Source organism: Fopius arisanus, unplaced genomic scaffold (genome assembly GCF_000806365.1).
Source record: "Fopius arisanus strain USDA-PBARC FA_bdor unplaced genomic scaffold, ASM80636v1 scaffold00060, whole genome shotgun sequence".
Classification (NCBI taxonomy): Eukaryota; Metazoa; Arthropoda; class Insecta; order Hymenoptera; family Braconidae; genus Fopius; species Fopius arisanus.
The window spans coordinates 727,398-739,678 of NW_011887799.1; the positions used below are offsets into that span (position 1 = coordinate 727,398).

A 12,281-nucleotide genomic window follows, 5' to 3' on the forward strand; every position below is an offset into this window, starting at 1 on the left:
CGGAAGAACAGAGATTTAAAAATAACAAGCACGTAATATCACTAGATTTCTTAAAAGTTATCACATTTTTCGGCACAAGTTCTTTCTGCAGGAGAGAAAATAGCTGATACATCTTGAAGCTTCAGTGGTATTGGATTGGATTGGATCGATCTGGCAGCCCTATGCTAGATTAATCCAACCAGAAAATTTTTCTCTCCCAAATATACATTTTAATATAAACAATCATTAGCGGAGTTATTGTTGCATGAAATAACGTAGAATATTGTAAATATGACTTCGCTGAATATTTTTACTCTTCACGTGGAAGAATAAATTTGACGAGTGCTAGAGTTACAAATTCTAAAAATGAAAGTTATTTCGATATCGGAAAGGATGGCAAATAATTGGATAGTTGGAGTGTGCACAATTTTTTATTTCTCTTATTTCTCAAGCATTTCCCGGACTGCAATATCGACTTTGGACCACAGCCCCAGACAGGCGCACCACTAGCACACACACGGTTACCACTTGGTGACTGGGGATAACTCCCTCGAGGGAAATTGCAGACACTGCCCAATCACCCGTAGGTCGTCTTCCAGAACACCGCCAAACGTTTTTATAAAAAAAAAGGGCGACTTTTCTTCCGACAAAGGCTTTCATTTCAGTTGTTCCAAGAGAAGAGACTGAGAGAGATGTGTTTTTTTGGCATTCCACCATTTTTCATGTTTTTAGCAAAGTGTTGACCAGATCGACACGAAAAAATGAACTCATTCAATGGTTCACGGACTCTCATTGCCCTACGACTATTTCTCTACGAGGAATTCAGAGGCAGTGGTTAGAATTTCTGAATCATTGAACAATGATTAAATTAAAAATCCGTATATTTTTTCGGATCGATCTGGCCAATCTGATCAATTCTTAATCTTAATTTTATGCACCGAATAGTTAAAAAATTGACTACAGCTTAGCTACAATGAAAGAAATCTAATGGTTATAACATACAAAAAAATAATATCATCTTTGTAGACCTCGAATAGTTAAACAACTTATGATAATGTCAAACGTATGAAACAATTTTATGGCCCGCACTGCGCAGATTTCTAATCGGATATCTATTGATTGATGCGATCATTATGATTTTTCAATTACGAGTTATGAATGAATTGAAATGGAGTTATAAATAGTGCAAAACGATTTCAGATTTCATTTTCTCATCTGAGATTCTTATTTCTTAACGCCCTAAAAATGTTCTCGAATGCCCTTCAAAGAACGCGAAACTCTCTCAGTCATTCTATTTTCCGGAAAAGAGCGCAGGAGAAGATCAAGCCGAATAGCTGAAAAAAGGATATTAATTTCAATACAAATCTACATTTCCAATAATCACACGTGAGTTGTTCTCGGAATTGTGAATTTCGAGAAAAAAACTGAAGAAAGCTTTCGCCTTTGAAATTCTACCAAAATCAATTTCTACAGAAATATCAATGGGAATTTCTTATAGAAAAAGTGATAAGAGATAGACAGGTGATATGATCGGTAAAAATCTAATTTAAAGAGAGCTTTCCCTACAATTACAAAATTAAAAGCTTTTCCATTTTTGGAAAATTCTGAAAAAAATATAGATTATTCGATTCTTACCATCAGAATGGCAACAGCGATTCCTGCAACTCCAATAATCTTCGTATGCATCTCCAAATTATTTTCAGCAGTAGTTAGGCATCCATTCGTGTACGTGTTCGATTGATTCGGAGTTTCTGGAGTTGCATTGCAATGGAAATACTGAAACAGTTATAAATATTTATTTTCAATCCATCGAACTCGTTTTATCTTTCCTGGATAATTATGAAAGCTAGCAAATCGACTGCGTCTCCACGATAGTAGAACGTGACGTTATCAACATTTCGTAAGAGTTTAAATCGTTGGAGGATTGAAAATTGAATTTTAATTAGGGCTAAAAGCTTTGGATTAAGGGACTTATCAATTTATTACGCACCTCTCCCGGTCTGACTTCTCGACAGCAAGAACGTGGCAGTCTCAGACCTATAATTCCCCAGTCTCTGAAGCTCTTAGTTCCACAGCAACGAAGCTAGAAGATAAAATATTGAATGCATTATCCATTCAAATGCTCTTTCGACTTCGTGGAAAATATTCCAACGGTTCAAATATGAAAAACTTTCTACCAGAAACTCTCAGTAGAAAGTATAAGCTATTCGATATAAAGCTCCCATTAATATAAAAAAAAATTACAAATACAGAAAGATAAACAATATTTAATAATAATGACGATTTTTAAAAATCTCAATTACTATTAATTTTGATGGAGTGAAAAACTCATTTATAAGTTTTTGAAACTCCTAACATAAATATCACATTCATATTTAAATGATCATGTAGTTCCGATAAATCACTCACCGAAATCTGAGTAGCATCCCAAGCCTCACGCATGTACTGCTTATTATCATAAAGTGCCATTGAATTTTTCATCTCCATTTCAACTTTTCCGTGTAATTTCCCTCGGAAGACGTAGGCGAGAACTCCTCCAATGAGTATTGTCACAAATAGTATGAGTACTATTATAAAGTACTGAAAATAAAAGTAAAATAAATTCGTTGCAAGATCTTCAAAGAAATCATCAACCCCGCAACTACTATAATCCACAGAAAAACTGGAGCTAGGAGACATTAATTCGGGTAAAAAGTCCGGCCCAACCAGGAGTTAAATATCGAGTTAGCCTAGAGGATGAAATAACACAAATTTACAGTTATATTGCCATATAAAAAATTCTAGCACAAACAGGAAAACTACTAATGAAACAATCCAATAGATCTATCACAATATATTTATCATACGGTTTTCACGTATTTCTCATGACATTGTCACACAATAAATCTCATCAATACTATTTTCTTTTGCAAAAAGAACCCGCCGAGGGTGCGCAATGCACCCGAGAAAATTTCCTCAAGCTTTTTCTCTCCACCTCCTTCCCTCTCTGTAAACAACACGACAAGCACATCTCATAAATTCCCATGTAAAAACAATTTTACTCGAGTGTATTGATACATGTGTTTTGTATAAAAACAAAAAGACGGATTTACCGATAGTGTGTGACAGGTGTTTTTGCTATTATTTTAAATGATGCCGATTGTTTTTTTTTTCTTTCATCATTGGTAAATGAGAACTTACCGTGAGAAGCATGCATTTTACTTCTCTCGATGCACCGATGCAACCGAAGAAGGCAACGATTGCTACAACGATTCCACCGGCAAGAAGTACGTAGACAGCACCGGTTAATAAATTATTTCCAACTATATCGCTGAGATAGGGTATCTTGTCAATCATAGCCCATACGGCTAGACCAGCGATCACACATCCTCCAATCTAGGAGAAAAAATCACATAATGGTTAGACAAGAACGTTTAACTATAAGTGGAAATTTTTTCATCCACCTGACAATTAAACGATTGCCCAGACAGGTTCGCTTTCGCTTTATAGAGATGCCATTTTTCAACTATAATATCAAAAGAAGGGATTGCATAAAATTTTCTGAAATATGATTCTTCCCAAATTATCAATTCATGATTTTATCACTTTACAAGCGAAAGAATCTCCACATCTCTTCAAGTAATCCTTCCTCCGATTCCCACCACGCGATTGTCCCGTTCGTGAGTAATTAGGCGTTATTTATATTTAAACATTTAGCAACTGCCTCATCATAACTCTTCAAATAATCCTGATGCACTATAAATAAATATTCCGACGTATTTACTGACACCTTGGCAGTGATACTAAACACATGAAAGTTGGATCAAAATTATTACAGCCTTGAGAACCGTCACGTGCTCCAGGATTAGATGAACGGGTCGAGTGGTGCTGATTTAATTTCAAGGAACTTACGAAGATTACGAAGTTTGCGAAGAATAGGGAGTACTTCATAAACCTTCCGCAGCCGCTCATTTCCGTGCCGTACCCCATCGTGTAATATCCCTTTGCCTGGAACACATACAATTGAAGATTAAGGATGACAAAATTTTATGAATTAAAAAAAATTGAAAAACAAGACAATTATTGCACGATTATAGCATTTTGGGTGTGATTAAACAAATTGTGAAAACGCTGTGAAAAATTTGAAGAACCTATAGTTTAGGTTGAGGGGTAGAACTTGCTTAAATATTATGATTCAACCACGAACACAAAAAAACACTGGAAATTGCACTATTGCTAGTTTAATTAATAATTGTCACCGTTTTTTGTTTGTTTTCCTTTTGTGGTCTTTCGTTTTCAGTCAGTGGAACTAATTCCGAACTGACCAAACTAGTATCTACAAGATTATGGTTTCCACATAATTTAATAGATTTGTCTCACATTCCCCCACCAATCCCGAGTTATCAGTGTCAACGATTCGTGATTAATGACCCCCGAACGATATTATATATTGCAGTAATGCGTAAATGACTCATTAAAGTGAAATTCTCAGGGTACGTCATTACTGAGTGTTTAAGTAGTCGCCGGGTTATTAAGTTTTCAATTGGTTGTTGTATTGTAATTTCGATAAAAGATAAACTTTGGAACTGCGCCGATGCCCTATTTTATTCAACATACAAGTAGTTTCTCGCAATTTGTTGGATCATTGAAGTGACAGCACATCGTCTAAATGCGGAGCAAGACATCATGACGCAAATCACATCTTGTAATCCACGACGAATTGGTGTTCATATCTTTAGAGGGATTCCTTACATCATGCGTTTTAACAGCATCAGTTTAAAGTGATCCAAATTTCTCATTTCCTGTTTCTAATTTTCGTGGTGGATTAGGTGTTTCTACGCTTGGAAGACAGCTTCGTTTTTTTTTTAATCCTCGAACTATACTAGGTGCTAAATCACATCAATATTCCCGTTTAGAAAATGCGGTATTGAATTATTTTTTACGTTACGATTTTTTTGAAAGGCTAATGACAACTCCATGGAAATTGTTGAATGGCAAATTGAATTTTTTATTCCGTTATGAATTCATAATTATTCCGTTTTGGAAAGATTGGAACTAGAGAGCAATAGTTCGCTGAAGTTTCGTAATTTTTTTTTGTGTTAATTTTTGAATTTGTCGCTTGCGTGCGTCAAGGCAACATAGACTTCATAAATTGAAAGGTTATTCAAAAATTTCTTCACGTTGCTATCAAAAATCAATCAAACATCAGTTGCTATAGAACGATTGAAAAATCTATGAATGGCTAATGTAATGTTCATGAGAATATAATGAGGTTATTGCATGATTTTATTATCGATGGTAACTGCCTTTCTTTAATCCTAGGCAGCAGTATAAGTGAGTAATATCTGGATGGGTAATCACTGGGAAATCATGAAGAAAAGTAAACAAAAAATCTGATTTGAATAACAGGAAATTTACGGTCAATTCATCATCATCTATCTGATTCCAATCGACGGCGTCATTTGTGGCACTAAAGTAGAATGACTTGAATTAGTTTTTATAATTTTCAAGAATTCAATTCCCACTACCGCTTTTCTGTCTCAAATTCCTAACTTCGAAAATAAAATACTCAGCCCGAAATTTCCCGAATGACCGAATTGTCCAACAGAAATTTTTCGATTTTTCAAAAGGAAATTAACAACTTTTCCACGCAATTAATACCCAATGACTGTCACTTGAAAAGTCATTTGCAAATCCCCGATGATTGTACCTCACGATTACATCACTGAGAAAATTTTTCCTTCCGGAATAAAAAAAAAATTTCTCGACCATAAAAATATGTTTTTCATCGTAATTACTTGATTATATTTTTGAGGACAAAACCAACACCCAATTTTATGCTCATTCTCTTACTGATTCAATTACTAACTCCTGTTGACAGTTGAAAAAATGAGTCAAAAACGATCAATCAAGTACAATGAAAAAAACTCAATACAAACAGAATTCTTCGACACGCCCTGAGGCGAGACTGACGATTCATTCTCATTTGTAACCTTGGACTTCTTCAATGGAACACCCTTTTCTTCTCGTCAAAGCCATGACCTTTGAACAAACTTTATTAAGTCATCATTAATTCTTCAAATTAATTCCACCATCGTTTAATGACATGAAGCTCACTCTAGCAACCGGAAAATAGAGTCTACTCCCCAATTCCTTGAAGTCTTGACTAATTAAGCTACAAAATGGTTCTACAAATTGAGTCGACTCCATAATAATTTGACTTGGAATCTCCATCTCTCAGCGAATACGTCTTCCTCGTCGGATTCCTCTTTGACGGTCATGAATACACTGGAATATAATTACACCCAGAAATGACGCTATGAGTAATGATGACCTAGTTATGGCATTCCACGGTTCATAACAATGTTTATTTGACACAGATGAATAATTTGAGCATTCAAATAACCAAATGAAGGATAAGATCAATGACCATGAGATCGCAATGAGGCGTATTGAGTAAAAAAATTATTTCTCCCGGTTAAATTTACTGAATACAAAGCAAGTGCTCGCGAAAATCAAATTCAATTAAACGTTTAAGTCTATTTACGTGGCACAAATAATTTTTTTTTTAGCGTGGGTGTAGATGAAACGAAAATTACGTCAAGATTACGTCAACGAAAATTGTCAGTCAAGGAAACTAAAGATGTAGCTTTTTGTGGCGAGTTTTCATTCATATCAGGCACTCAAGTTTTTTTTTATGTTTAAGAGATAAGAGCTAAGAACCGGTTTGGTCCTTGGCAATTTCATGTAATAGTCCTGGTGAATCGTAACAGATATTGGGAGCAAGGATGAATTTCTGGATCGTTTGTGGTGCATTCTGAAGAGCTCAAGGAGGAAAATTATATTTCCTTGAGTGAACATTTTACGAGTGACTTGCAGAATCATGAATTTATCATTCAAATGCAGATGCTTGGTTTTTTTTATTTTTCTTTAGGTAGTCGGCAGGATTACCTGCGGGAGAGATTCTTCGATAATTTTTTATCATTACAGCGGTAACTTTTCGTCTGAATCTCCTTTCACTTAGTCACAACCAGAAGTGTTCTGAGATCGATTTACGAGAATTACTCTAATGCTCTATTTAAATCCACCGAATGAAGAATAAATCGGTGGGAAATGGACTTTCCATTTGAATCGCATTATCTACTCGTTGAACAATCGAGAAAAGTGAAAATTAAATTAAAGAATATTTCAGGTGAAATCGGTCAAGTGCCAAATGAAAATTTCAGAATCTTTTAAAACAATTTTCTTTGCATTTTTTTGGAATCCCTTCTCTACAATGAAATCCTTTTCAATATTAATAGTTTAAATTAAACATCAGCTCTCCTTCAATCTCCATTTAGTGATTGATTTTTCGATATACAAAATTTATCCGTTAACATGTTCTTACGAAAAATTCCACTTCTGTGAGGTACATGATTAAAAGGTTAAATCAATTGTCTAAATCATCACCAATTGGCACGTATTTCCATTTTTGTTGGAAAATGATTGTTTGCAAAAAATGGTCTGCGCGAGATTATGGACATCACTTCGAACTTGAAACTGTAATCAATAATTACTCTATAATTATTCATCTCAGTTGAAGTGTCCTTGACCAAACATTGAAACTCCCCTAATCACGGAAAGACCATCGTGTAATCAAGTCACGCTTCCGCGGATTTTCACGTGCAATAACGATGACAGTGTTTCGGTTTAAACATCGAATTTGTATCACGCACAATTATGTAATACGAAGCACGTGAGGTTTGACCCAATTTATTTCTCTGAATGAAAACAGTTATGGTAAAAATGAATCGGAAAGAGCGAAATGTAAAAGGAAACATCCAAAGTTTTAACATAAAAAAAATAAATGCAGCGGGCCTCACATTTTTTGTTAGTCTAACAGAAAAAATTGAAAACTTGAAATTTGAGGAAATCCAAAGGTTTCATTTGGAAAAATAATACGAATGTAATTGGATCACGTATTAGAGATTCACAACGATGCAGAAATGAAATCTAGTGCTCATTGCAGAGTCCTTGAAGTATAACAATGTAGCAATTGGTAGCATCATAGCCTCCGATGTGCACCGAATCGTAATTACTCTTCCCACACAATCACATTGTACCGGACACCGTATTCGATAGCAATCGCCAGTAGTGATGTACATAACCAGTTAATATTTGGGGCACAGTGCCACCTGCTTTTTAGTTTCATTCTCACTCAACATTTTTTTTTTTCGTAACAACAGGCGTGTTCCCCCTGCCTACATATTACGAAATCAGTAGACCATGCATTATGTTTATCATTACTTCAATTTTTCAAATGGGAAAACCCGACAGCTGTCTCTTTTTTGTGGTCTCGTCAAAAATTGACCTTTCAAAAACGAAAAAAGGGAATAACAATGCCATATTTTTTATGAAAATATTTATACTGTATATTTTTAGGCGTGTCGGAATTCTTCAAGATCTCTCTTCATTTAATTATTCAACGATTAAATGTTGTAAAAAAATCAGTAATAAATATAAAATAACGCTTCTAAAGTTTGCAACTACGATGATGATGATAAATCATACGAATATTAGAAATTCGCCGGAGAAATTTTTCCCTCTCATTAATCATTGTTCTCCACTGTAAATTCTCAACCTTTGGTCTTAAAAATTCCGGCTTAATAACAATGAATTCCCTACCGTAATAATTAAACTTTCCCATGGACCCTATCTTCCTACACGCTGAATTCCATAGTGTCGAGCCCCCGGACGCTATCGAAGTCTCGAATGTTGTAAAAACGAATATCTCACGATAGGCCAACAAGAAAAAGCCTCACAATACACATGAGTTGATAAAAAAGAGATGGAAAATGGAGGGGAGAACGTGCAAACAAGGGACACCACCTCTTCCACCTCTCGTGCCTTTTCGAATACGAAAGTTACTGAGTCGAGGTCATCAGGTTTTTACTCTCGGCATTACGATGAAACTCGTCCCAGTGAGATGAAATAATTTTCCAAATAAAATCAATGCACTCTCCATGATATCACCTGTGCCGAGAGCTAACAATTGAATAAAAATCCTCAAAGATTCATTAGCAATCGCAGGCACCCGAAATATTCATCTCTATCAACCTAACAGGTCGAGCTACTCCTCTCTAGAAAAATTTTTATTCACTCTATATTTATTCAATTCTGTTTTGATTAATTACCATAATTAATACAACAGAAATAATTACAGAATTTGCAAGAAAATTGCAAAACCGTTCTTTGAAAATCTTGTGCCAACACCAGCGAGGAAAGAAATTCCGAGGATAATCAATATTCCCAATGAAAACACGGAAAAAACAAATAATGATTTTGTTTTCCTTCACGTTTCTCCAGTTTTCTCACTCGTTAAATTATCCTCCGGTTCCACAATTGCATGTTCACGTCTATCTATATTTAGAAACCCCTGGAAGAACTTCCATCGATCCACCGCAGGACGAAATATTGTGGAAAAAAACAACAGGATAGTGTGCATGTCGTGTGCACAATGAAAAATCAAATAATACATTCATGAGCTGGTCGTTCTTTTTTCTCCCTTCATAAACCAACGAATTAGTCAGGCCTACGCCGGTCTATTGATTACGCCATGGTAAACACTCACTGGAAAAATGCACATGATTTTTCCTCAATCATTTATCATGATTGAACGCGGAGTCCAATAAAAAAGGGAAAATAGTAATGAAACGAACGGAAATACCTGTTAAAGGTGAAAATTCTCTCGGTTTGCCCCGATTTTTCGGATGTGAATCTAACAAAAATTATGTATGCTCAATTTATATAGAAAAATCTAATTTTATCGATTTGTTCTGTTAAGCATTTCTCCAGAATAAGTAAAAAATTATTTAGAATGTTCATACCGAATTCAAAAAATGACTTCTAACCAATTCGTTAGAATTTTTAATAAAATTTTACCGTGCCAGGAGAGTAAATACCAATTGGGTCTGACGGGGCCTTATTCAAATCGTTTTTTTAAATTTTATTTGGGTGTGTGGAATATTTTTTCTTAGTCTATTTTATCGGCCTACTTTCGGGTGGGGCATCGGAACATTTCGGGATTCAACGAGACGCTCCCGCGGTGGATTCGCGCGGGAAAAAAGTTAAAGTAAATGAAAAGTCCACTCAGTGAAAAAAATATCAGGAAAATGACTCAAGGTATGTATTACGTATCAAAATTTTTCCGCGACACATGGAACATAAATTCTGAATTTTTTCTCATCTCGGAAAAAATACGCTGCAGCTTCTAAAGAAATCTCAGTAATGACTCAATCTAATGGAATGCTAACGTACAAAAATATAATGTACAGCCTGCTGAACAGTTAGTCATTCATGCCATCTCAATAATTGCATTGAGGAGTACATAAAAAATTTGAATACTGCATTACCACAGCGAAAAGACAAACAGTGATTGAGTGGCACCAGCGCAATTTCACTCAGTGTAATTAAAAAAAAATTATAACTCGGGTGTTTAATGGTAATAATCATTGAGAAACAATTCAAGATATCTCACGTTTATTTGTACGTCAAGAGATCAACTTTCTCCAGCAGCCGGTGCACAAAGTATCAACAGGTTCACGTCTCGAGATACCACTGTTTAATTTGATGAATAATTGTTTCAACTCGATGATTCGACTCATCCACTGTTTAATTAATTGTGAATGAGGGGAATCACAAGTTTTTCAGGTGTTACTCAAGCGAGTATCGGGACTCAACTGAAACGTAAAACACTTCTGCGTCTCGGCGACGGTTTAAGTCATCGCTCACTAATATGCGTGTATTCAACGGCGTTCTCCTGGGGTCCGATTTCCCCTCTACTACAGGCTGTTGAACGTGTCATACCAGTACTGCACATTATTTTTCTTCTACTACGAGCCCCCATTGCAATAACTCCACGCGTGTAAGGGTGACTCACCGACAATTTTCATTGGTCAACATGTGATAACTGTGCTGCACGCTGGGGAAAAATTCATTGAAAAGTATAAAGAATTTACTCGAACTTTATGGACTTCATCGACGAATGTTAAGGGCCATGGAAGAAAGAATGATTTCGCAATGGAACGAAATTTGGAAAAAAATTGCCGATGCCCAGATGGGATATAAATTCACCATCTTCAGATTCTGATGCTCTGCGTCCAATTGGGCTACCGATCTCCATTATCTCCGATTAATTCTACGTGTTGCAATTCAATGTTTTACTATGGAAATCGTAAGACATCTTGTCAATGGAAATTCGGAATTGCTTTCGATTGTATCTTATACGTTAGAGTGAGTGCAATTTTTTGGAATGTCGAGCAACGAATGTCTGCAAGGTCAGCTCACATTTTATGTTAATGACTCCTGAAGTATTTCGAAATCATTCTCGATACTGATGTCATTGTACAATAAAAATATTATAGATAGAAAATCTGCCGACAATGAGTCAACAGTTGTGATGATATTTTAAACTTAAAACCGGTACAAAATTAATTGGTGTAATTGCGAATTACGTGGGTAAATTAGAAAAAAGAAGTCGCAAATCAAAAAAAAATAAAAATATTATAGATAGAAAATCTGCCGACAATGAGTCGACAGTTGTGATGATATTTTAAACTTAAAACCGGTACAAAATTAATTGGTGTAATTGCGAATTACGTGGGTAAATTAAAAAAAAGAAGTCGCAAATCGATTTAAATCGATTTAGGCGACTCTGCTTGCGGTTCGACCCCCAACTCGCCTGAATTAACGGAAAATCTCGATGAGAAAAGTTTGGCACCCCTTTTTGCTTCCGAATGGAAGCATTGCAATCGTCCGATCCCGACCGGAAAAAAAAAATTCTAATTTTTTTCTCTTCCATTCAATTCTTACATTCCTCGGGCATATTTCTTGGGAACTTGAAGAAAATAGGACGTGTAGATGGGGCTCACAAATCTATTTGTACTCGTCCATGTTTTCGGCCCTAATTCTAGGGCCTGCCACGCCCCCAACTCGCCCGAATTCACAGCAAAACTCGAACAGAAACGTTCAGCTTCATTTCTTTCCTTTTCCATTCGATTCTTACACTCCTTCGATACATCTCCTGGAAATTTGCAAAAAAATCGGGTACATACCCGCGGAACACAGATCTGTTATATACCTACACGTTTAGTACATGTCAGGAATTCCAACTTCTTGGCCCTGACTTATTTTCCCCAAAGTAAAGATTATTGCGCCATCTCTGTCGTCGGGTTGGTGCTAAATTTTTTCAGGTCACACCTAGGTCTTTCCTTTTCCAATCAGCTTTACCTTGTGACGATACCATCTGCTCTCGACCTGACCAATCGATAAGGCAATTTGCTGTA

At 35.8% G+C, this 12,281-nt stretch overlaps 1 protein-coding gene across 1 annotated transcript; it reads right to left on the reverse strand.

The window, feature by feature from the left end:
* Positions 1–391: 391 nt before the first annotated feature.
* Positions 392–10,771, reverse strand: Tsp74F (Tetraspanin 74F). The gene is made up of 7 exons (XM_011308569.1): positions 10,475–10,771; positions 3,871–3,966; positions 3,160–3,354; positions 2,389–2,559; positions 1,970–2,062; positions 1,615–1,755; positions 392–1,313 (listed from the first exon to the last, which is right to left on the reverse strand). The coding sequence occupies exons 2-7, from the start codon at positions 3,946–3,948 to the stop codon at positions 1,266–1,268; spliced, it is 726 nt and encodes a 241-aa protein (XP_011306871.1). The 5' UTR covers positions 3,949–3,966; positions 10,475–10,771; the 3' UTR covers positions 392–1,265.
* Positions 10,772–12,281: the final 1,510 nt, after the last annotated feature.